This window comes from Furipterus horrens, unplaced genomic scaffold (assembly GCF_987537825.1).
Source record: "Furipterus horrens unplaced genomic scaffold, mFurHor1.1.pri manual_scaffold_2, whole genome shotgun sequence".
NCBI lineage: Eukaryota > Metazoa > Chordata > Mammalia > Chiroptera > Furipteridae > Furipterus > Furipterus horrens.
This window is the reverse complement of record NW_028327172.1, coordinates 39,177,509-39,204,118: the sequence shown is the minus strand read 5'-3', so window position 1 is coordinate 39,204,118 and position 26,610 is coordinate 39,177,509. Positions and strand designations below refer to the sequence as shown.

Below are 26,610 nucleotides of genomic sequence, written 5' to 3'. Positions count from 1 at the left end.
AAATACTTCCCAACAGAAAATCCAAGGCCTAACAGCTTTGTGAATAAATACAAATAAACACATCAAGAATATATATGTTAATTCTACATTAAAAATTCCTGGAGGACCGAGTCGTCGGTTGACGCGCAGCGGGTTCCAGGCTTCCCGCGACCCCGCCCCGGCCCGGCCTGGCAAGGTAGCAGAGGCCGCAGGCCGTGCCGGGGGGGCATGTTGCTGTGACCAGTGGCCCAGGGGATGTTACGGTGGACAGTGCACCTGGAGGGCGGGCCCCGCAGGGTGAACCATGCTGCCGTGGCTGTTGGGCACCGAGTATACTCCTTCGGGGGTTACTGCTCTGGTGAAGACTATGAAACACTGCGTCAGATTGATGTGCACATTTTCAACGCAGTGTCCTTGCGCTGGACAAAGCTGCCCCCGGTAAGACCCACCATCCGTGGGCAGCCTCCTGTGGTACCATACATGCGGTATGGACATTCAACCGTCCTCATCGATGACACAGTCTTCCTTTGGGGTGGGCGGAATGACACTGAAGGGGCCTGCAATGTGCTCTATGCCTTTGACATCAGTACTCACAAGTGGTCCACACCCCGAGTGTCAGGAACAGTTCCTGGTGCCCGGGATGGACATTCGGCTTGTGTGTTGGGCAAGACCATGTACATTTTCGGAGGCTATGAGCAGCTGGCGGACTGCTTTTCCAATGACATTCACAAGCTGGATACCAGCACCATGACATGGACACTTATTTGTACAAAGGGCAACCCTGCACGCTGGAGGGACTTCCACTCAGCCACAATGCTGGGCAGTCACATGTATGTCTTTGGGGGCCGTGCTGACCGCTTTGGGCCGTTCCATTCCAACAATGAAATTTACTGCAACCGCATCCGAGTCTTTGACACCAGGACTGAGGCCTGGCTGGACTGTCCACCCACTCCGGTGCTGCCAGAGGGACGCCGGAGCCACTCAGCCTTCGGCTACAATGGGGAGCTATACATTTTTGGTGGCTATAATGCAAGGCTGAACCGGCACTTCCATGACCTGTGGAAGTTTAACCCTGTGTCCTTTACCTGGAAAAAGATTGAACCGAAGGGAAAGGGGCCATGTCCCCGCCGGCGCCAGTGCTGCTGTATTGTTGGTGACAAGATTGTCCTCTTTGGGGGTACCAGTCCATCTCCTGAGGAAGGCCTGGTAGATGACTTTGACCTTATAGATCATTCTGACTTACACATTTTGGACTTCAGCCCTAGTCTGAAGACTCTGTGCAAACTAGCTGTGATTCAGTATAACCTGGACCAGTCCTGTTTGCCCCATGACATCAGGTGGGAGCTGAATGCCATGACCACCAACAGCAATATCAGTCGCCCCATCGTCTCCTCCCATGGGTAGGAGGAAGTTTCTGCCGACACCCCTACTGAGCCTGCTCTTGTCTTCACTGCCCCTGCCCATCTCTCACCTGCCTGCCCCTTTGGACCCTGATTTACCTCTACATGAAATTGTTGGACTAGAGGTGTTTTTAGTGCTGTGAACTCAGTGGGGAGCTGTGGGGGGGGAGGGCTAGTTCCCTCCCTCCTTGGGCCGAGGGCCCCTTCCCTTGGTGCTCTGTCCCATCCACCTCCTTCCAACTGCTCCTGGGACTCTGCTCTGCCCCAGGCCGGCCAGGCTCTACAGATAAGTGAAGGGAATGGGGAGAAGGGAGAAGCAAGCAGTGTCTGGGCCTCAGAAGCTTCCCCCAAGCTCTGTTTTCACCCCCTGCCCCTGCTTAAGCCATGAGCACTGACTGGGAGCTAAGAGAAGTTGCAGCTATTGCCATGAAACCTCCTTCTCCCTGACGTGGGGAAGGTGAGGACCAGCAGATAATCCCACCCCCTCTTCTTTGAGCTGTTGCTGTAACCCTGGCGTCCTCAGCCAGCTCAGATTTTATAAAAATGAATTAAAAACCTCCAAACGCAAAAAAAAAAAAAAAAAAAAAAATTCCTGAAAATATAAAAGGAAGAAATGTATCAAAACCTGTTTTTGAGGTATTATCCTGAGAACAAAACCAAACAAAGACATAACAAGAAAACTGCAGACCAATATCCCTCATAAAAAGATGAATAATCCCCAATAAAATATTAGCAAACTGTAACCAGCAAAATGTAAAAGAATAATACATCTACTAAGCGGAGTTTATCCTGGGAATTCAAGGCTAATTCAATATTTGAAAACTCATTAGTGTAATTCACCATATCAAGAGACTGAAGAAAACTATCATATGATCAGCTTGATTGATAGAGAAAAAGCTCTTGACAAAAATATGACATCCATTTATGACTTAAACTCTAAGCAAACTAGAAATAGAATGAAACTTCCCAGTCTAAAAAAGGGTGTCAACACAAAACTTAAAGCAATATTGTATTTAATGGTGAAATACTGAATGCTTTTATCATCAACTACAAAACAGGCAGGATATGGAAACACTTAACACCGTGGTGAAGGTACTGTAAGTGCAACAAGACAAAAAAAGGAGAAGAGGCATAACTGTCTACACAAAAAATCCCAGAGAACCTACAAAAAGCTACTAGAACTAATAAGTGGGTTTAGCAAGGACTCAAAACACAAGGACAATATTTTAAAAGAACCACTTACAGGTGCATCAGAAAACATGATTTAGGAATAACTAACAAAATATATGCAGAATCTATAAGCAAAAACTACAAACCAATAATGAGTGGAAGAAAAAAGCTCTGAATAAATAATGAAATATGTTAATGGTTGGAAGATTTAATTTCGTTAATATGTGAATTCCCACCTAACTGATCAACAGATTGAACACAATCCCAATCACTATCCCAGTAAGACTGTTTTTCGTACAAATCTACAAGCTGATTCTAAAGTTTATACTGAAATTCAAAGCAACTAGAAGAGCCAAAATAATTTTGTAGAAGAAAAATGGAAAATTCATAGTAATAGATTTCATGAAAATATAAAACTACGTTCATTAAGAGAGGGTAGTATTAGCCCTGGCTGCTGTGGCTCAGTGGATTGAGCGTGGACCTGCAAACCAAGTGTCGCTGGCTCGATTCCCAGTCAGGGCACATGACTAGGTTGCATGCCAGGTCCCCGGTTGGGGGTGCGAGTGAGAGGCAATGACAGTGATGTTTCTCTCCTTCTCTTTCTCCTTTCCCCTCTCTAAAAATAAATAAACAAACAAATAAATAAAGTATTTTTAAAAAAAGATAGGGTAGTATTAGCCAAAAAACAAACATAGGTATCAATGGAACAGAATAGACAAAGTCAATACCTAGGAGCATACAAACAGGGTGGGGCAAAAGTAGGCTTACAGTTGTTAGCACAGGAAATAATACAGTAATTAATAAATAATCGTCGGCAGCCGTCCGTCTCGAGAGATGATGGTGTAGCTTCTTGAGAGTCTATCTGCACCGCCGAGAATGGCTGTGCAGTCCGACTCGGGAGTGACAATCCCTGCCGCACTTGTTACAGGTGAAGGCAGATGGCTGTTGTTGCTGCTGTTGACGCTGCTTCCGCCTCGATCTTTTCTGGACCGCCTCCTCGTTGCGCGCAGCCTCAAAGAATAAACTGTGTTTTGCATACTCATAACTGTAAACCTACTGTGCTCACCCTGTATATGAAGACTTGACTTTCATAATGGCAATTCAATAGAAAAAAAGATATTTTCTCAAATAATGGCACTAGAACAACGGGGCACCTATGTCCACAAAAATAACCCTCAAACCATAATTTCCACAATATACAAAAATTAACTTAGAATGGGGTCATAGAACCAAATGGAAAGGCTACAACTATAAAACTACTAAAAGAAAACATAAAAGCAAATATCTGACCTTAGATTAGGCAAAGCTTAGATATGATGATGCTAAAAGCACCAAAGAAAAAATTTATAAGGTAGACTTCACCTAAACAAAAAAAAACTTTGTACTTCAAAAGACACTTGTAAAAATGAAATTATGGCTACAGATTAGGAGAAACATTTACAAAATATGTGCATGTATGAGACTATATAAAAATTCTTCTTGTAATTCAATGATAACGAAACAAACAAGTCAATTTTTAAAATGGGCAAATATTAGAACGGACATTTCACCAAAAGACATATTTCAGATGGCAAATAACCACATTAAGATACCAATACACAATCATTAGAATGGCTCAAATTAAATGACTGAATCTACCAAGTGTATGTATAAGGATGTATAAGAATTAGAAGTCATATATAAATGTTTGTAAGAATGTGATTTGGTAAAATGTGTTTGGAAAAGTTTAGAAGTTTCCTCACAAAGTTAAATATACACCTAACATATTATACAGTTATTCAAATTTCAGGAATTTACCCAAGAGAAATAAAATCATGTGTAAACATAAAGACTTTACACAAATGTTCTTAACAGCTTTATTTATAATAGTTGAAAACTGGAACCAACCAAATGTCCATCAACAGGTGAATAGATAAAATTGCAGTATATACATACAATGAGATACTACTCAGCAATAAAAAGACATAATTTATTGATAGATGCAACAACAAATGTGAATCTCAATACTATTGAGTGAAAGAAGCTAGACGAAAAAAATATACATATATGTACTGCATGATTATATTTATATTAAATATGCTAGAAAATGCAGACTAATCTATAGTGACAGAAAGTCTGAAAATTTAAGGGAGGGAAAGAGAAACTTTTGGGAGATGACAGATATACATTCAATGAAAAAAAAAATTATTATGTTAAAATTTTGTAGGTATGCACATGTCAAAATACAAATTGTTCATTTTAAAGATGTACAGTTTATTATACCTCAGTGAAAAAAACACATGTAAATACTTCCAGAATTTTGAGAAGTTGGAACACTTGATCCTCTTAAAACAGTGAAATTATATAGCCCCATGATTTTGTATGTCAAAATCATTATAATAGTACGGTTTTTAAGAAATAATAAACTAACTGATTTCATTTGTTTTCACATGAAATTTTTACCCATAAATCTTTAAAGGAATTAAGCTACAAAAAATTTTTTACAGAGAATAAGGCCCTTTAAAAAGCAAAACTGTATTTTGCTCATCTATTAATCTTCATAGCCTAGGACACTGCCTGGAACAGAGTAAAATGAATGTTTACACAATTAATAAGTTAATAAGCTCAAATCGCTTGCATTCTGGATTACTTATTGACAAGGTCTATAGTTAAGAGTCATAGGTGATATGGGATTATTCTAAGAAATAAAACACTGACCTTTGCCTCTTCCTAGCCCCCACACTCTCACTTTCTCACCATCTACTACTTTCCCTTAAACTACAAATCTACTTCATAGTGTCCGTTAGTCATCAGCCACACTTTGCCTTACAGACCTTAGTACTCACCCTAGATTAATAAGGTCACTGAATAAAATAAACTAAATTCTGCCCTGACCAGTGTGGCTCGGTTGGGTATCAGCCTGCAAAGTGAAAGGTCGCCAGTTCCATTCCCAGCCAGGGCACATGCCTCGGTTTCAGTTCCTTCCCAGCTGGCGAGAGTACATCTCTCTCACACAGATGTTTCTCTTCCTCTCTTTCTCACTCCTTTCCTCTCTCTCTAAAATAAACAAATAAACAAACAAATATAAATAAATAAAATTAAGCCAAATTCCATTGCCCAACAGTCAAAAACTTCCTTATGGAAATTCTGGACCTCAAATATTTCCAGATTTTTCTCTTATTATATTTCTTCAGCCTCAACAACTGTGTGCCAATAAAGCTGTCACTATTTTCAAACACACCTTGGACTTCCTTGATTCTGTATCTTTCAAACTGTTCCGTCTCTGAAAGCTGCCTCACCTTCCAATTGTTCATCAAAGCACTACATGTCTTTCAAGCCTTAGCTCAGTCTCACTTCCTCTATAAACATGCACTAATATTATGTGTACAGAGAGCAGTATCCAAAACAAAAACCCTGTAAATGAAAGAAATAAGATTGTTTTCTAAGTAAAATTTTAAAGAATCAATACATTTTACTAGAATAAAATCACCTTTCAAAGAGATTCTGGTCCATAGGACAAACAAAGAAACAACTAATGACATTCTGAAGTTATTTTGAAACATTTTCTCAAAAGAACTGTATTAACTAGAAAGGAGTAGGAGAAATGGAAAATACACAAACGTTCAGAAAAGAAAATTTAGTGAGTCCACCAACGTTCATAACAGTATTACTCACAATAGCTCAAAGGCAGAAACAGCCCAAATGCCTGTCAACAGATGAATAAATAAACAGAATGCAGTATAATCATATAGTGGAGTATTATTGTTCAACCTTATAAAGGAATGAAAATCTGATACATGCTACAACATGGATGAACCTTAGAGACATTATGTTAAGTGAAATAAGACGCAAAAGGATAAATATCATATGATCCCACAAATATGAGATAACTAGAAAAGTCGAATTCATAGAGACGGGAAGTAGCATAGTGGTTACCAGGGGCTGGTGGAGGAGGGGAAATGAGTAGTTATTGTTTAATGGGTATAGAGTTTCTGTAAGGAACGATGAAAAACTCTAGAGATGAACAGTAGTGATGATGGTTGCACAATAATTTAATGCCACTGATGTGTAGACTAAAAATGATTAAAATAGCAAATTTATACTGTGTATACCACAGATAGATATTTAAACTTAGTGAAAGAAAAACTGTTTTGTCTCAGTTAACACTGACCCAGGTAGAAGGGACCATGTCCACCTAACAGATATAAATTTACCATGAAAAATGAACATGTAAAATTATTAGAACCTGGCATAATTAGACAATCCAAAGACAATTTCCCACTGAGTCCAAAGTGTTAAACAGGTATGCTAAATCAAATACACATACTTCCCCCAACCCTTTTGATTTTCCAGCTCTGGAAACTATGTAAAAGGAAATTTTACTAAGAAACCTAACATTCATGGTACTGCAATTGTCACACAGAAAAAAAACAAGAAAATGGTATTTGAGAAATAATTATTGGAAACTCATCAACTTCTAGAGATGCTATAACTGTGAAGTATCACTGAGTACCTACTATATGCAAGATAGTATGATACAATTAAGTATACTGAATTATAACACTATCGTCACTTTTGGGGAATACCATCCAATTTGGGACTAGATAGGTAAATGTTAAAAGGTAAACACAATATAAAGTAAAATTCACTTGGTGCCAAATGAATGGCACAAATAATAGCTCTTTTAGGAGCTATAAGAATGATGAAATCTCTAGATGAAAAGTTAACACAAACTTTCCTATAAACTTGTCCATGATTTTCAAAAAGGGTCCATTCTCTACTTGGTTACTACTCTCCTCTAGTTGAAGTGTTCCCTATTTTAGTCTTTATATATCTTTATACTATATAGCATATTCTATATTCAATTTTTTATAAGCAGGCTTGTCACCCCAACAATTATACATTGCTTAGCATAATTCTGTACATAAATAAGTGACCTGAAGAGAGTAAATGAACCAAAATGGCAGTTTCCAAGTTAAGCACTCAGAAATAATACCTAATGTACACAATAAATGCAATAATTACTGTTTAATGTTTGCAATACAGATCACTTTGGCAGCAGGGAGGGGGCAGAGAAAAGGGCCTATATTTCATCCTTTTTCTCCCTTCATAAAGTTTTAACACTATGGATTTGGAAGGCATTTAACAACTGGTTTTATTTCAAGATAATTCTATATTTTCTAGGTGACCCAGTGCATATTTTTGTGGTTTGCAGCAGGAGATATATTTAATGAAGCATGAAATGATCTAATGCCAAGAAAATTCTCAGTTACAACGAAGCTTAAGTTCCCAGCAGATTTCTAGGGAGTTTTTGGGTTTTGCTTCCATGTTTCTCTTACTTGGAAGGGGTCCAGAGGATACTGGCCCAATTTGAAATACTCAGGTAAAAGTTTCATTCAATATATTTGTAATGTAAAATTTAATCATCCTAAATTAATTGATAAAAAATTTAAAATTAAAAATTTCAAGACTACCAAAGGTAAGTAAATGCAACTACAGAGAAAAAATGATGTCAAACATAATCTGAAGTTTAAGTATTTAAAAAAATAACTTTTCAAATCACATACAAAAGCAAAATAAAAGTAAAGTTAGTAATTTTAAGAAACAGAAATTAAAAGAAGAACTCTCAAGAGAATAGTAAGGGTCTATGGCCCTAGAAAGATTCATAATTTGGCAACTAAAACAATAACTACCACCCTACTATTTTTTCATAGAGATAATGTATACTAAGTGGTTTTATTTCTTCCTAGAAAATGGGTAATTTTTATTGCTATACTTATTTTTAAAACCTCTTACTCTAAAAAGTAGAGATCTGTAAGTAAAGGACCTAAGTTGCCATTTATGCAACTGATGTATAGCTGTGTGATTGGCTGAAGTATTAAGTGTTAAGTAAAAAACTTTGGCCAGCCCTAAAATAGAACCTAACTTACTCACAGAAATAGAAGAGGCATATTGTAACTCATTTCCAGTGCTGTCATGTAATTATAACACATATTATTTATACATATCTGTTTTCTCTAATGTTTAGAACTAGTAAATTAATTCTAGCAACCTGCTATCTGTACCAAAGTCACAATTTCTGTGATGGGAATGAAAAAAGGGTATGAATTAGAAGCAAAGAACAACCATTAGAGATTAGAATTCGGGAATGAATAAGGAGATGGCACATATACATGCATTTAAATTCAGGAATTAAACTAAATAAGTATGGCCAACACCAAAGTGTGTGTGTGTGTGTGTGTCTCTCTCTCTCTCTCTCTCTCTCTCTCTCTCAGATAAACAGACAATGACCATCAATGACCATGAACACAATATGGACAATTCTACCCAATATTTTACTCAATGAGATTATACCCTTGAAAAAGCATAAGATCATAAATGAAAACTTGTTTTTCACATAGTTGACTCAATTCAGAAAGGGAAAAAAATATTTATAATGTGTATGATTCCCGTATTGAAGCCACAATATAACTTTCAATCAACATAAACCCGAAATACACTAGCAACATCATCTAGTGCTCAGATTGAAAGAAAATAATCATTTCCTTCCAACATTGAAAAAAAAATCTGCTTTAGATGCAAGATTTAGTTTATATTATCTCTGTACTATACATATTTACCAAATTTAATAAGAACCTCAGCAATTTAAGAATTTTTGCCCTTGCTAACTTTAGAACCTAATTCTCCATATGTAATAGTATTACATATAATAGTTAATTTAACATAAGCTAAATATTTTCCAGTGTTATTTTTAAACCTAAAAAATAATAGATATAATTTCTATTCATTTAATAAATTATAATTGTCTGTTTGAAAAAGAATTATTTTGAGTATGTTCTTTTTTCTTAAAAAAAAAAAAAATCACCCAAATACTTGTAAGTACTCATAAATGCTGACATAATATTCTGTAAAAGAGCCATGTAGAGTCTGAGAGAGGAAAAATAGTGCATGCTAAGCTGAGAAGCACATATCTTACAAATAAGTGCTATCCTTATTGCAAGCTGCCATTCCGTAAGTTTCTTTAAACAGTTTAAAATATTTTTAAGTTTCTCTTGAGATTTCTTCTTTGACCCATGTGTTATTTAATCTCCAAGCATACTGGGATTTTCCAACTACTTTCTGTTGCTGACTTCTACCTTAATTCCACTGTGGTCTGAGAACAAATGTTGCATGAATTCCATTCCTTTTAATTTGTTAAGGTGTGTTTTAAGATCCATAATGTGGTTTATCTTGGTAACTGTTCCATGTGAGCTTGAGAAGAATGTGTATTCTGCTCTTGCTGGATAAAGCAGTGTACAGATGTCTACATCAAGCTCAACCATGTCCTCATGATTTTCTACCTAGTGGATCTGAATTTTTCTGATAGAGGGGTGAAGTCTCCAACTATAATGGTGGATTCATCCACCTGTTTCTTTCTGTAGTTCTATCAGTTTTTGCTTAACTTTCCTTCCTCTGAAGCCATATCTGTCTGAAATTAATACAACTACTTCTCTTGATTCATGTTAGTATGGTATAACTTTCTGCATCATTTACTTTTAATCTGTGTGTATATTTACATTTAAAGTGAGTTTCTTGTAGATGTCTGGTATTGCTTTTTGATCCTACCTAATAAGCTGTGTCTTTTAACAGGGGCAGATAAGTTTGTTATCTGAACAACTTCAAAGGCGGTTTTTATTGCCTGCTTTTTCCCCCTCTGTTTGGGACATGTGTTCCTGTTTCTTTGCATGTCTCATAATTTTTCTTTTACACTGTACATTTCAGATAATATATTTGTTAAATCTGCATACTGACTCCTACCCATCCAGGGATTGTTGTTGTGGCTTGTTTATTTCTTTAATGACTTGACTGGACTATTTTAGTGAAGTCCATCTCCCTCAGAATGTGCAGCCTCTAATGCTGCTCCTCAAAGGGCACAGCCTAGGGTGTGCTTTCAAGTACTCTGGGATGACAGGAGTTTGGGCAGGACTCGCCTTGTCTCTTTTCCTGATTTCTCTGTGAAGTTGCCTCTGTTGATAACAAACCCAGCTGTTAGCCTCCCCTAATTGCCAGCTCATTGCTTTATTGTTTTTAAGAGTGAACTGTGCATCAATTGCTCTCCAGTCTTACTCAGTCTTATCCAATTAAATCCAGTCTAACTGGTCTATAATTTATCTTGTTGGACTCACAGAGCTATGAGTCTTCTCTTAATTGCCTACCTCCCAAATCACCACTGTTTTTCAGTATACCTGTAAATTTGAACTTTCCCATACTACTCTAAATAAAGTCAGTTCCCTTGAGGAGAGCTTCAGAGTTTGCTCTTATGGTCCGTCTCTCCCCCTACACAAAATTTTTGTACCACCTCTGGAGCTGGCCACCCTTCTCTATGAGTGACACCCCTATTAATGAGTATTAGGGTGCAGATTGGGTGCAGTCATTTTTAGTCTTCTCCTTTTCCCCTCCCTGTATGACACTTCCATCCTATTAGCAAACTGGGATGAGGGCTATTAAGGCCCCAGTATCCTCAGCCTGATGCGTCAGGCTTATTAATTCCTTCCCCCTATGAAGGGGGACTGGGTGGAGAAAGAGAGTTCCAGACCTGTTACCTGTTCCTGCCTGGAATAATAGCTTTTTCAGCATGGAGCTGGGAACAAATTTTAAAAGCCAGCATCCTGCCCCTTCTGTACAAAAAAACCCAGCCCTAGAATGGAAGCTAAGTGAATGGGATGGGGGACAAAGCCTGTGTACTTGTCTGAACCTGCCTGGAGTGGCTTCCATTGCTTCCATTGAGAGAGGGAGCAGGTCATACATAGCCCATATGCCACAAACTCTCACTGTTCTTAGTAAAATTTAGTAATTTTCTTGAATAAATATTTCTTCATTTGGAACATGGCCTTAGAACCATTTCCAGAGACTTTAAATGGTTGGTTGGAATTTTATTGTTGGCTTATTTGTTTCAACTTTTACCAGTTACACTGGCTTTGCTGGGAAGCGGTTCTGTAGAGCCTTTCATACCACCATTTCAGAAGTCATCTTTGACTAGATCTTTTTCTGTCATTTATTAAGTGTTAAACAACCCTCGAATCCCTGGGATAAAGCCCATTTGGTCAGATTATTACATATTTTATATATTGCTAGATTCAAATTGCTAATATTTTATTAAGTATATTTTTATCTATCTCTACTAGGGACATTGGCCTATTGTTTCTTTTCCCGTAACATCTTGCCCTAATCTTAAGATCAGGATAATGCTTGCTTCATAATAACTTGGTAAGCATTTCCTCTTCCTCTATTTACTGAAAGACTCTCTGAATAATTGGAAATAAGTAAATGTGGTAGAAGTTCAAAAGAAAAATAAAGACATCGTGTTCTAGGAATGATGTGGGTGGTAGAATTCGAGTTTGGCCTAGGAAAGACTCTTTGGAGACAGGGGTGAAGAAATGGCATAATTAAAGGTACAAATATGAAAAATTTAAAAACAACCTTAGGAAATAACTGGCCCAGTTGGCTACAACTCAGCGACTTGATATGTTGGCAATGAGACACTGAAACATTTTATAAAAGTTTGTATCTCCAACTTTCAGTTCCTTCATAATGAATCATCACAATACTATCATCTTAAAGTAATGAACTACGCTAATCTTTGTGTAACATAAACATGGTATCATTACATCATAAAAAATTTTGAAATAATGGAAGCAGGGTATTTGATATTCTTTTAGTCTGAAAAATCTGAACTCACATTTTTTAAATTAAGGTAATTGGTATATGACATTGTATTAGTTTCATGTCTAATCACCATCTGTCACCATACAATTGACCCCATTCACTCATTTTGCAAAGCCTCCAACCTGTTTTCCATTTATGAGTTTTGTTCCAATTTGTTTTGTTTTCTTTGTTCATTTGGTTCACTTACCTTCTACAAATATGTGAAATCATATTGTATTTGCTTTTTTCTCTCTCACTTATTTAATTTAGTACAATATCCTTAAGGTATAGCCATGGTGTTGTAAATGGCAAGATTTCATACTTTTTATGGCTAAGTAGTATTCCATTGTACGATACATATCACATTTTTTAAATTCATTAACCCATCGATAAACACATATTGTGTTCATATCTTGGCTACTGTAAATAATGATGTGATGAACACAGGGGTGCATATATCCTTTTGAACAGTTTTCATTTTCTTTGGATAAATACCCAGAGTAGAATAGCTGGATAATATGGTATTTGTATATTTAATTTTTTGAAACTCCATATACTGGTTTCCATAGTGGCTGCAATAATTTACATCCCCACCAACAAGGGTTCCCTTTTTTCCACATCCTCACCAATATTTGTTATTTCTTGCTTTCTTGATGATAGCCATTCTAATAAGGTGATATCCCATTGTGGTTTTCACGTGCATTTCCTTGATGATTAGTAATGCTGAGCATCATTCCATGTACCTGCCTATTCAGATCTTCTAAACATTTTTTAAATCTGATTGTTTGGTTTTATGCTACTGAGCTGTGCAAGCTCTTTATATATTTTGGATATTAACCTCTTATTGAATATATGATTTGCAAATATTTTCTCCAATTTGATAGGTTTCTTTTCATTTTGTTGATGGTTTGCTTTACTATGCAGCCTTTTAGTTTAATGTAGTCCTACTTGCTTATTTTTGCTTTTGTTACTTTTGGGTGTCAAATACAAAAAGTCAATGCAAAGACTAATACAAGAAGCATGCTGCCAATGTTTTTTCATCTAGGAGTTTTATGGTTTCAGGTATTTGGGTGTGTGTATGTGTATGCAGAATGGATGAATACTATTTCAATAGATTTTCCCTGATACAAGACATATTTAAATAAGAAGTTCCTTCAAAGTACATTTTTCCTTTTTTACTTAATTTATAGAGGTGACACTGGTTAATAAAATTATCAACGAAATGCAAAGACAACCCACTGAATCAACAAGCAACAAGTACTGGCAAGAATGTGGAGAAACAGAGCCTTCAGGCACTGTTGGTGGGAATGCAGATTAATGTAGCCACTCTGGACAGCAGTGCGGAGTTATCTCAAAATATTAAAAATGGAACCGCCTTATGACCCAGTGATTCCACTTCTGGGAATTTATCTGAACCCAAAACACCAATTCTAAGGAATATATGCACTTCTGTGTTCACTGTAGCATTATTTACAATAGCCAAGCTATGGATGCAGCCCAAGTGCCCATCAGTAGATGAGTGGATAAAAAAAATCTGTGGCATGACAGGTGGAAGATGGTGGCCGGTAGGTGGAAGCTGAGTCCAGTTGCTCTCGCCCCCAACTTGGAGTTTTGGCTCATCTTCCCACAAGGAACCTGAACAATCAATGGAATCTTAGCTGATATGAAATTTTGAGGCCAAGGAGTACAGGAGTAGCTTCGCACTAGCCGGTAAGGAGATTTTATAAGTTAAAGGGGAAATACCTTGTGTGTGGTGCCAGCATCAGAAGAGACCAGGCAGAAGTCGCAGCACTGTAGCTCCCTCCCCTGCTGGGGGAGGGGGCCCTAGTCCCGCACAAGGACAAACCCAACCCTTATCGGTAGTGACTCAGGGGGATAAGTGGAGTGTGGGAGATCCAGGACGCGCACACACAGCGCGCAGCACGCCCACAGCTGCAGCGCCCGCCGGGAGAGCACCATATAGGGACGCTATCTTCTAACGGATCAGGGCCCGCACTGGGTCAGGTGGTGGCCTCTGCAGGCTGCAGCCAGTGGTAACCAAGAGAGACTTTTTACTTTGGGGGGAGTTGGTGTGCACAGAGGGCCAGACCGTGATTCAGTACTGCAGTGTGTGTGCCACATAGAGATATTTTAAAAGGAGAGCTTAAGTGTGGCTGGGCAGGGGGGACCTCACGTGCAGCTGCTCTCCCAGCAAAGAGGCCAGACTGAAAGCATGGTTTGTTCCCACTGAATCTGGCTGGGCAGGGAGTTCAGAAAGTGGCACAAAAAGGGATTGCTGGGCTCCCGCCCAGCACAGCTATTAAGCTGAGGGGCTATGAAGAATGGCGAGTTTGGGACTATGTCTCCTGCAAGGGCAGTAGGCTGGGAGATGAATGGGCAAGAGTTGAGCACAGGAGATCTTTACAGTCAGGCAGACATCCATCCCTCCACAAAGTAAAAGTCTCTGGGAAGGGAAGAGAGTACAGGGACACTATCCTACACGAGAGTCAGATCTGGAAGGGGAAGACATCAGTCAAACGCCTAACTCTGTAGAGATGAATTCCACCTCACTCTTTTTCAGTATTTGAGTTATTTTTTCTCTTGCATTTGATTTTATTCCTATTATTTCGCTTTAAATTTTTTTTTTAATTTCAAATATCATATTTTACTCTTCCCTTGTATTACTCCACTTTGCCTTCTTCCTTCCCTTTCTTATTCTTGTTTTAAATTTTATTTTCTCCCTTTCTATGCCATGTTTCTATTCCTCACTCTTTATTTTTTCTCCTACATCTATCTTCTGAAAATCATTTCTTTCCTTTAGTTATCTCATTCTTTTTCCTTATCTTATAATACTCTTATTCTTTTTCCACCGTTATTAAACTTTGCTCATTTGTTGTTGATAATGCAGTTGTTTTATTCCTATCTGTTCACTATTTTTTAAACTTCCAAATCTCATAGTTTATTACAATCAGTAAAAGAAAACATTTTCATGAAATGCATAAAATTTAAAACTTCTACCCTTCAAAAAAATAACTATTATGAAAATAAAAACAAGCCACAGCCTTGAAAAAAAGTCGAAGTATATTATGTGATGAAGAACTTGTATCCATAATATATAAAAACTGCTCAAAACATAAAGAGAGGAAAACAACCCAATTAGAAAAATGCAAAACAACTGAATAGACACTTCACCAAAGAAGATATCCAGATGGCTAATAACCGCATAAAAACATGCTCAACATTATTAGTCATGAAGGAAGTGCATGCTAAAATCAGGAGACACTGCTACATATCTATTAGGAAGGCGAAAATTAAAAAGAGCAATCATATTAAGTATTGGTTAGGATGTGAAGGAATTGGAGTTCACATATACTGATGGTGGAAAGATAAAATGATATAACCACTTTGGAAAAAAGGTTTAGACATTTCTTTCTAAAGTTAAGCATGCACTTACCATTTGATCCAGCCATTCCACTACTGATATTTTACCCAAGAGGGGAAAAAAGGTATATGTCCAAAGAATTTTAAATGTTCATGGCATTTGTAATAGCCAAAGTTTTATTTGTAATAGCCAAAAACTAAAAAGAACCCCAAGATCCACCAACAGGTATATGGATAAACAAATTATAGTATATCTATACAATGTAATATTACTACGAAGGGAAAAAAAGCAGACTACTTATACATGCTACAACACGGATGAATCTCAAAATAAATATGTTGACGGAAATAAGCCAGACAAAACAAAATATATGGTATATATATATAAAACTATAGAAACTGCTGTCTAAATCCATAGTGTCAGAAAGCAGATAAGTGGTGGAGGGAGGGAGGGAGGGAGGTGGATGGGGAAGGGTGGGAGCAAAGAATTACAAAGGGGGAATAGGAAATTCTTAGGGGTGATAAATAGTCATTATTCCACTGTGGTGGTTTCCTGGTGTGTATATATATGTCAAACTTTTCAAACGTGTAGTTTATTTTATGTAAAGTACCTCAGTGACCCTATTAAAATAAAATAAAAAAATGGAAGAAAACGGAAGAATAACCATTGTTACATTGATTAGAAAATGATCTCTGAGATAAACCACACCAAAAAAAAATGAAAACAAAAAACCAAACACACACACACAATTAACTTAAAAATTCATAAAATTTAAGCTTTATTAAAATTAAAAATATCTGCTCTTTAAAAGATACCTATAAAAGAATAAAAACACAAAACACAGATTGAGGAATACACTTACAAATGATATACCTGGTGAAGGACTTTAGCTAGATTTTTAAAAATCTCTATACTCAATAAGAAAACAAAAACCACAATTAAAAAAAATGGGCTAAAGATCTAAACATGTACTTTACCAAATAACATACACAGATGGCAAAGTAGCACAAAAAAATGGTTCGATATTATAAGTCATTAGGGAAGTGAAAATTAAAATACATGGGATGCCACTACCCACCAATCCAATGGTTAAAATTAAAAAGACTGACCCTACCAAGAGTTGGTCAGGGTGTGGCAGCACTGGGATTGGGACTCTGATATACTACTATTGAAGAAATGTAGAGCGGTACAATGTTTTCAAAAAACACTTAAAAAAATTAAATAAATAACTGGGAATTTATCTGAAGAAACCTGAAAACACAAATTCAAAAGAATATATGCACCCCTGTGTTCATAGCAGTGCTATTTACAATAGCCAAGATTTGAAAGCAGCCCAAGAACCCATCAGCAGATGGTGGATAAAAAGGTTATGATACATTTGCATAATGGAATACTACTCAACCATAAAAAAGAAGGAAATCTCACCTTTTATAACAGCAAGGATGGACCTGGACAGTATTATGCTTAGTGAAATAAGCCAGTCAGAGAAAGACAAATACCATATGATTTCATGTATATGTGGAATATAATTACTTAAATTAACAACATAGAAACAGACTCATAGCCATCAGAGGGGAGAGGGTAGGGAACTGAGTGAAAAATGTGAAGGAATTAAACAAAACAAACAAACAAAACCCACAAAAAACTCATAGACAGGCAATAGTATGGTCATTACCAGAAGGAAATGGGGATAGGGGGAGGCAGGAGAGGGTAAATGGGGAATAAATGGTGATGGAAAGAGACATGACTTGGGGTGGTAAACACACAATACAATATACAGATGATGGATTACAGAATTGTACACCTGAAACCTATATAATTTTATTAACCAATATAACCCCAATAAATTCAATAAAAAATAAATAACAAAAAGTTAAATAAATATATATACATAAATATACCCAGTCATTCAACCTCTAAAAACTTATCTGAGAATAAGAACATGTCCACACAAAAATGTGACGCAAATATTCATTGCAACTTTACAATAGTCAAAAATTGGAAGTAACCAAATGCCCAATAAGTGAATTAAAAAACAAATTGTGGAAGATACATGCAATGGAATACTGCTCAGCAATAAAAGGTAAGTTATTAATACATGCAACAACAAAGATGGATCTCAAAATAAATATGCTATATGAAAGAATTCAGATAAAAAAGCATACTGACATCATTTAAGAAAATAAAAACTAATCTTGTACCCATTTCATTGGGCTGCTGTGACAAAATACCACAAATTTGGTGGCTTAAAACAACAGAAATTTATTCTGTCATGGTTCTGAAGGTCAGAGTTCAAAATCAAGGTGTTGATAGAATTGGATCCTTCTGTAGGTTCTGAAGAAGAATCTATTCTATGTCTCTTGCCTAGTTTCTGGTGGTTGCCAGCAATATGTCACAATATTTGGCTTATAGAGCATCACTCCAATTTCTACCTCCATTGTATCACCTCCTCTCCGTCTTCTCTCTCTTATAAAGATGCTTGTCATTGGATTGAGGGCCCACTCTAATCCAAAATAAGCTCATCTCCAGATTTCTGATTACATCTTCCAGATAAGGCCAAATTCACAGGTTCCAAGTGAATATATCTTTGGGGAAGCTACCATTCAACCCACCTACAAATATATAGTGACTGTCTGGGGACAGGGAGAGATGAGGAGAAAGGATTACCAAGGAGCATGAAAAAAAAAAAAAAATTGAAGTAATGGATATGTCCATTGTCCTGATTGTGATAGTGGCTGCATGGGTATGTTAAAAGTCACTGAAGTATACCCTTTGTAATAAGAACCATCATTTCACATCTGAGTTCAAAAATAAACCATCAAATGATTATTGACCAAAGAAAGTGAAAACAAATTCAAAGGAACATAAAGGGGAAAGGGTTATGAAAAGATATGGAATTGAGAAAGAATAGAACAAATTGAGTTGTAAATCTAATGAATGACAGAGACTAAGGGAGTTCCACTACCTACAAGGAGAGAAAGGTAAAAACTTACAAAGCTTAAAATTAGTACTCTGAACAATGCCTGCTAAAAGAACTCAAGAAACACTTTTAAAAGTTAAATATACATATATATAGAAGAGCCCTGTATCAATGAATTATCAATACAGGAAAAGATGAATGAATGAAGCATTCATTCAGAGTTCTATTATTCATAGGCCAACTGAATCAAAAATAGGGAGCACAGAACATCAAAGAAGTTTGTAAAAGCACATGGTGATAACTTTTCTTTTTCTGTATGTGCCAATTCAGCAAACCAGATTTTCTAACAGTAACACTAACATAAGTATGAGCAAAAAATTAATGTTCCCATCTTAATTCTCATTTGCCCAGAACAAAATTTTATATTGCAATGACTAAAGTGGGATGAAAAGTTAAAAGGAGGAGTAAAAGAGGAACCCTCAAGAACTGGTCCCTTCCAAGACTTAATATAATACCTACAATTTGGTGATGCACTGGAAAATCTGCTGAAACACAAAAATTCTTGCCATATTGTTTAGAAACCACTAAATTAGACACATATGCAAAATGCATTTTTCTACTCCACAGAAAGTTCAAAGTTTAAAACACAGAAAAGCAAATCGATATAGACTTATCTACAAATAAACTTTATTATACATGGAAACCATATCATGTGTTAAAAGACTAAAAATAATCCTCGAAAAATACCCAATGTCCTCATTAATGAGCAACACCCATTTGTTCTAGTGTACCAAGTTTAATTCACATGACTAGCAGATTGGTTTGGCAACATCAATGCGTAAGACAAATAATTTATAAAAGTCTGACAATAATATTTTTAGTTCACATGTTTCTTGGATTGAGCTCATAAATGCTTCTACTTTATGCTACTCTAGGGACTCCATTCAGACACAAATATATTTGTTAGCCATTGTGAAGCCGAGGGAGGAACTCAGTACATACACCATTATATTCTGAAAATCCAAACTTGTACAACACATTTGGGTACACATTTAGAATACAACAATTTAAAAAATGATTGCTGTTGCTTCTAAATGGAGTCAATAAAGCATGACACTATAATTGAGTGTACATTTAATATTATGTACAAAAATATACAAGGCGGGGACAAAAAAACCTGGAATTATCTTCTGGAGGGCAGGCCCCTTGTAGTACAGGCTTCTCCCACTAGGTGAGCATTCTAGGACTCATCTGTATCGGTGTACCAGCTGGCATTGTTGTGAGAGGCTGTGTTCAGCTTCAGTGAATTTTTTTTTTTAAGACTCGAGTCACTTGCCCATTTTATGATAAGAGATTTAAAAGTGTACCTGCCCACGCCTCGCTGAATGTTCCACAGTTTTTGATTTAAAAAAATCGCATGAGTCCTATGCCCCACTCTCCCTATTCACCTGATCTCACACTAAGAGACATTTTTTTGTTTGTTTCCCTGGATGAAAAAAGTCCTCAAGGGGAAACATTTTGCTGATGTGGAAGAAGTGAAACAAAAAACAGCAGAAGCGCTAAAAGGCATCAAAATCTACGAGTTCAAAACTGTTTTGAGCAGTGGAAAAACATCTCAAAAGGTGTATTACATCAAGTGGAGAGTACTTTGAAGGTGATCAAAGTTAAATGTGTAAGAATAAATACAAAATTTTTAATAAATAAATTCTGGGGTTTTTTTTTTGTTTGTTTTGGTCCTTCCTCATATTTCTACTAATAGTTAGGATCACTAATGATATGACCTTTTAAGTTTAACAATTTAATTGATTTCTCATAAAACAATGTCTGAGAATGATCACACAAAACATCTTGTGAGATGTAAGCAGTGTTTACAAGTAACTTGACTGTACTGTGAAGCACAAAACATTTTTTATTTTTAATGAGGGATAAATATATCTAAAATTAGAACTTAACACAAACATCTGAATCAATTGTTTCCCCAACTACTTGCAAACAAAATATTTCAAATTCCACACAAGATTCTGCAAACCCATGAGTACAAACGCTAATCTTGACACTGAATTTGGATCATCTCCATGGAGGAAATCCACGAACCAGATGTGAATTTATTCTTCCAGATGTATTTTACATGTTTGAGGAAAAATAAAAATTTCCTCACTGTCTTTATTTGAGACCACTTAGAAATACACTAAGATGGAAACAGCAAAAGGGAAAACCTACAAATGAGTCCTCCACTACTCTAAAGCATCATTTATTGAATTGTTACTAAACTAATCAAACTACATATACAGTTGCTACATTATCAATTAATACTGAAGTACTGGTAATTCAGATTCAATTTAACATTTATAATACACCAATTTTCTCAGTGTTCAATTGTTCTAAACAATTTTTGTTTTTACATTACATGGAAATTAAATAGAAAAATTTCCATAGTTTTAACTAAAATGTTATGATATCAATATCTGAGATAAATTTCTACACAGAATAAAATGAATCACAACAAAAGTTAATAAGATTAGTAATATACCTGAATCTAATTGCATGCCCCCAAGTTTGAAATCATTTTATAATACCAATGATACAAGTTCAATAATTAAAAAATTTAGTATCACAAAAATCACCTTCATCATACTAATACCTCAACTAACTATAAACAATCTCTGGTACATACATTTCCTTTGCCCTCCACCAGAGATCTTTTAATAACACTTAGCAGCTCTTATGTAAATATTTTTTTAATTCTACCCAGAAAAATGAGCGATCTTGTTGAAATGTTTATTCATTAAAAATTGTGTATCACAACTAGTTATGATAGTTGTAAGTGGGTGTAACTTTACTAAACACTTATATGAACATTGCTTAATACACTAAAAACGTAGCAGCTAATCATGCATAAATGCAAATTACAGAAGTATAAATACACACACAAGCACATTAAAATAACTTAATTTTTATACATCTTATGTTTTCAATGATTTAATAAATGTTAAAATTATAATATCCTGTCATAAAATAAATATTTTAAATGTAGTATTGGCCCATTTTAATTTTAATAGAAATATAATTTTAGATTATTTCAAAAAAACACTTTATGGTTATTTCAAGAATTTAAATTCTAAACTAAAAGATAAAACCTTTCCAGGTAGGAAATAGTATGTGAATAATTACTACTTAACTTAAGGGGTGGGAATGATTTCCTATATACATCAAAACTAAGTGTGAAGTAGTAAACAAGAATATATGCTATGGGCTTCAGTAAAACCGTGCAATAACTCAAATCAGAGAAAGTGCTTCTTTTCCAGTACTATAAAATACCAGAAATGGATCATTCTACACCCACATATATTTATTTAATGCACAATTTTGGTTGTGTGCCAATAACTTGGCTTCCCTAAGAATTCCTCTCTGGAAGTGACTGTGGTTGGATTTTAAATACAAAAAAATTAAGAACAAATATTTAACTTAAGTGCTCTCTTACAGATGTTTTATTTTCTCTATTAAAAATATCTATCAAGCACAAAAAAACTTATTCATTTGAGAATAAACCATTCATAAATTTTATTTAAACTTCACATTTGAATTTGAACATAAAACTTGCTCTGAATTGCAGATGTAAGTTGGAGCCTCTCCTGCCTTCCATTTTCTTAATATTTCTTTTTATTTAATTTTTTCTTTATATATCTGCTGATTTCTGGGTGATATCCTCAAATCCCTCTTCTAATTAACTAGTTTTCTCTTCAAATGATTACACAATACTAAAGTATGAAATATGTTATGGCACACAGAAAGAAACCAAAAGTTTGTTGAATGAAAATCACTGACATTTCAATTTCAATTAGCTTATTTTTTTTCATTTCTAAGCAGTGTTTAGTCCTTTGCCAATTTTTCTGTTCCTCCTTCATATTGCAAAAGTTGTTCATTATTGTTCCTATTCCTTCTTTTAATCTCTAATCATTTTAAAACAGATTAGTTGTATAGCTGCTTTAAGGATTTTCTATTATCTCAAGTTCTTGTTAGATTTACAGTCATGTGCCACATAACAACACTTTGGTCAATAATAGGCTGCATATATGACAGTTGTCCCATAAGATTATAATGGAGCTGAAAAACTCCTATCAGCTTGTGGCATTGTAGCCATAATGTCATAGAGTAACATTTGTGGTGATGCTGGTGTGAAAAAACGTACTGCACTGCCAGTCGTATAAAAATATAGCACATACAATAATGGGCAGTACATACTGCTTGATGACAATAAACAACTCTTATTGGTTTATATATTTACTATATTAAACTTTTATTGTTATTTTAGAGTATACTGTTCCTACTTATAAAAAAAGTTTTTGCCATGAAAAATGCTATGTTATGCCGGCAGCAGTCTCATACATTTTGTGTTTATTGTGTCTCTTGATTGCATTATTTTCTCTTGTGCTTGATTTAATCTCGTGTTCTTTTATAACTTAATGTAGCGTATAAGTGTACAGTGTTTACAGAGTCTACAGGAGTGTACACTATTGTCCTAGGGCTTCACATTCCCTCACTGCTGCTCACTCACTGACTCCCAGAAAACAACTTCCAGTTCTGTAAGCTCCATTACTATTAAGTGCCATTATAAAGGTATAACATTTTTAATTCTTTATACCATATTTTCACTATACCTTTTCTTTGTTTAGATATGTTTAGATACACAAATACTTACCATTATGCTACGACTGCCTAGAGTATTCAGTTCAGTAATGTGCCGTACAGGTTTACAGTGTAGGAGCAATAGGCTATACCATCTAGGTTTGTGTAAGTACATGCTATAATCTTCAGACAAGGACAAAACCTCCTAACAACAGACTTCTCAGACTGTATCCACATCGTTAAGCAGTGCATAACTGTATTCTCTTTCTCGTTACGTCTCCTCATTCTCTACATGGTATAGCCCTAGCGAGGTGGCTCAACTGATCAGAACATCATTCTGTACACCAAAAGGTTGTGGATTCAGTCCTGGATGGGGGTGCACATGGGAGGCAGCATATTGATGTTTCTCTCTCACATTAATGTTTCTTCTTTCTCTTTCTCTCTCAAGTCAATAAGCATATCCTCAGGTGAGGATTAAAAAATAAGGAAGGAAGGAACTGAGGAAGGGAGGGAGGGAGGGAGGGAGGCAGGAAGGAAAGAAAGGTACATCTGTACCTTTTGCTAGGGCCCAAGTAATTTCACTGGTCCCTGACACAACGGTGGGAATGTTCATCTGTACACTTGAGTATGTACAAATGATTGACATATACATACATACCTTTTTGTTTGCTTTATATTATTCTTTAATTATGACATGGATGATTTCATCATCGTTACAAAAATTCCTGGCTTCAGTAAGCAAATAAATATGACATTATTTTAGATTTTTTTGCTGAAAGAATAATAATTCAAATCATACTAGATATGTATATTCCTATTCTAAGTACTGGCAGGTCTGATCCTTTCTATAAATCACTTTTAAAGAAAAAAGATTTTTAGAAAGCAAGAGAAAAACAATGATTTGTTATTCTACCCATTCATGCACTCACTGGTTGATTCCTGTATGTGTCCCGACTGGGGATTGAACTGCAACCCTGGCGCGTCAGGACAATGCTCCAACCAACTGAGCTACTGTACCTGGCCAAGGCCTATAAATCAGCTTTTTAAAAAATTTTATTTATTTACTTTTTAGAGAGACGGGAAGGGAGAAAGAGAGGGAGAGAAACATCAATGTGCGAGAGATATATCAATCAGTTGGCTCTCACACGTCCCCAACCAGGCACTTGGCCCACAACCCAGGTATATACCCTGACTGGGAATCAAACCAGCGACCTTTCAGTTCACAGGCTGGCACTCAATCCACTGAAGCACTCCAGCCAGTGCTATAAGTCACCTTTTTATTAAAGAACTAGTAGATATTGCTGTGCATTTTTAGAAGTAATAATGATAATAATAATAATAATAACAACAACAAAAATTCATTTGGTTAGTACATTAAGAGTATATAATCCTTTTAGTAAATTTAAAACCAGTGTCTTTCATTTGTTCCCATAACCACCCTGAGAAGATAGGATAGGATTTACTATCTCCGTTTTAGAGATAAAGATCTGAGGTCCAAGGTTGCTGGCTTGTGCACACACACAGAAGTATACCATATTCTCACTATTCATTAGTATTATACATATCTGACTTTCTATTTTTTGATAATTATTCTTTTTTGTTTGCTGATAACTTTGGATATTAAATCCTGCAGCTCTCCTCATCTATTTTATTGCTTCAATTATTAGTATGTAATACTGAGACTCCAACTCTACTAGACACATAATATTACTATAGGCATTATGAAAACACCATATAATCTCATATCTAAGACATCTCTTTCACACTTCAGTATTTCTACAATCAGGATAGGTCTTCCAATTAATGTCACAAAATAATCTCCTGCTGATTACACATAAATGTAAGTTATGACACCACTACACACACAATTGTGCACATAAAATATGTGTCTGTTCCTCTCAATACCACTTTGGCTGAGGTATTTGCATTTGTAGCACCAAATGTGTTTTAATTTTAATTTTAATTTAAATCTCTAGATGTCTTAATTTTTAAAAAAAGATTATACTGTGATAATACTCTAAAAGAGAAATCAAAAATGTACATATAAAGTTGATTGTCCTATCCCAGGTTAAGATAAATAAAATAAAGTTAATTGTAACATAGTAGGGTGAGATAATTAAATACAATGGAAAATGAAATCTTTAAGAATTGATTGCTGAATTCCAATTCCAGGACAGAATTTATGCTTCAGGGAAAATTCAGATATTCTAAAAGTAATTCCATGAAGCACCAGTAGATAAATTTTCTGAAACCCTCCTTTTGTCATGTAACTCTACTGCTCATGAATCAATCTATAATAGCTTCCTATTGCCTCCCTGTTCAAATATCACTTCCATATAACTTTCAAGGCCATCCGTTATCTGGTTTCATAAATTTACACAATTTTAAGAAGCATTTTTCCCCACTTCAACCTCCCTCAGACTCTGCTTCAGTCAATCAGTCTCTTAAAGGAAGTCCCCATCTTTCTTAAAACCCTGCCTTGATCTCTTGATTTCACTTGTCCTCTTCTTCCTAGAGAATAAACCCTACCACTCTTCCATCATAATTCGAGTCTTACTCTACCTAATTCTGAGCTCCTGTTGTAGCTAAAGACACTATTTATGAGTTACCAATGGCATTTATCTACTTATTTGCTTCCTAACTACTTCTTTTATTCAATTTAGATCTTAAGAGTTTTGGAAACATGGAAAACATCATCCATCCTTCCTTGTCTCCAAAGAAAAGAAGGACTTAAAAGACAGGAAACTAAATCTCAGAGAAATTAAATGAACTGCTAGATCAAAGAGCTAAATAGTTCAACCTAGTCAAAACCCCAGTTTAGTGATCTTTTTCTTCAATATGGTATTGACATATGAGGTAAGGAGCAAAACAAAAGATAAGTATCAAACCCCGGTCCTGTTTAGCTTTCAGCTCAATATAAAAAATAAAATCACAAACAGGGCCCATTATATGTTAGCCTACTGAAATTCCCGTTTCCCATTTAAACTAAAAGTTTATAAACTTTGAATTAAAGTTCCAATACAGATTAGGTGTGATTATTGGGAGGGGAGCAGGGAGAGAGCATTAGTTACGGACTTGCTTAGACACAAAGTTGTGTTTAAACTTGGTAAAGCAGCCATAAGAGTCTCTCTTGGGTGCTATTTACAGTTGTTGTTTTTTTTTTCTTCTGGTTATAATCATGCAATATGATTCCATTTGGGATTTCAAGTAAAGTTGGAATGCTGTATTCCCTGAAGAAAGAATAGTGTTTAGTTTAAGGGAGGGGAAAAAAGGAATGTGATACTTCTGGTCAAAAGTTCTCTTTGTGGAATTCATGATAAATGAAAAGAATTTTGGCAGTTCCTATGTCATTCTGCGTCTCACAAGCAACGTGCAATTCCTCATGTCACTACAACTTGGTTATTCACTGAAACAACTGATCTTATTACAAAACAAGTTAAAGAAACAAACAAAGCCTCCTTCAGTTCCTGCCCTGATTCATTATTAGCCTT

At 35.8% G+C, this 26,610-nt stretch overlaps 2 protein-coding genes across 3 annotated transcripts in view; one reads left to right on the top strand and one right to left on the bottom strand.

Moving 5' to 3' along the window:
• The window catches only part of SBF2 (SET binding factor 2), a 412,105-nt gene that overhangs the window by 266,594 nt on the left and 118,901 nt on the right, over positions 1–26,610 (bottom strand). The window lies entirely within an intron of this gene.
• On the top strand, positions 103–1,942 carry LOC150018185 (kelch domain-containing protein 3). Its single transcript, XM_090264096.1, has one exon. The coding sequence runs from the start codon at positions 235–237 to the stop codon at positions 1,381–1,383; it is 1,149 nt and encodes a 382-aa protein (XP_090120222.1). The 5' UTR covers positions 103–234; the 3' UTR covers positions 1,384–1,942.

Excerpts from the sequence above, each read along its gene's own strand:
- LOC150018185 (XM_090264096.1), top strand. The coding sequence starts at position 235 with ATGTTACGGTGGACAGTGCACCTGGAGGGCGGGCCCCGCAGGGTGAAC.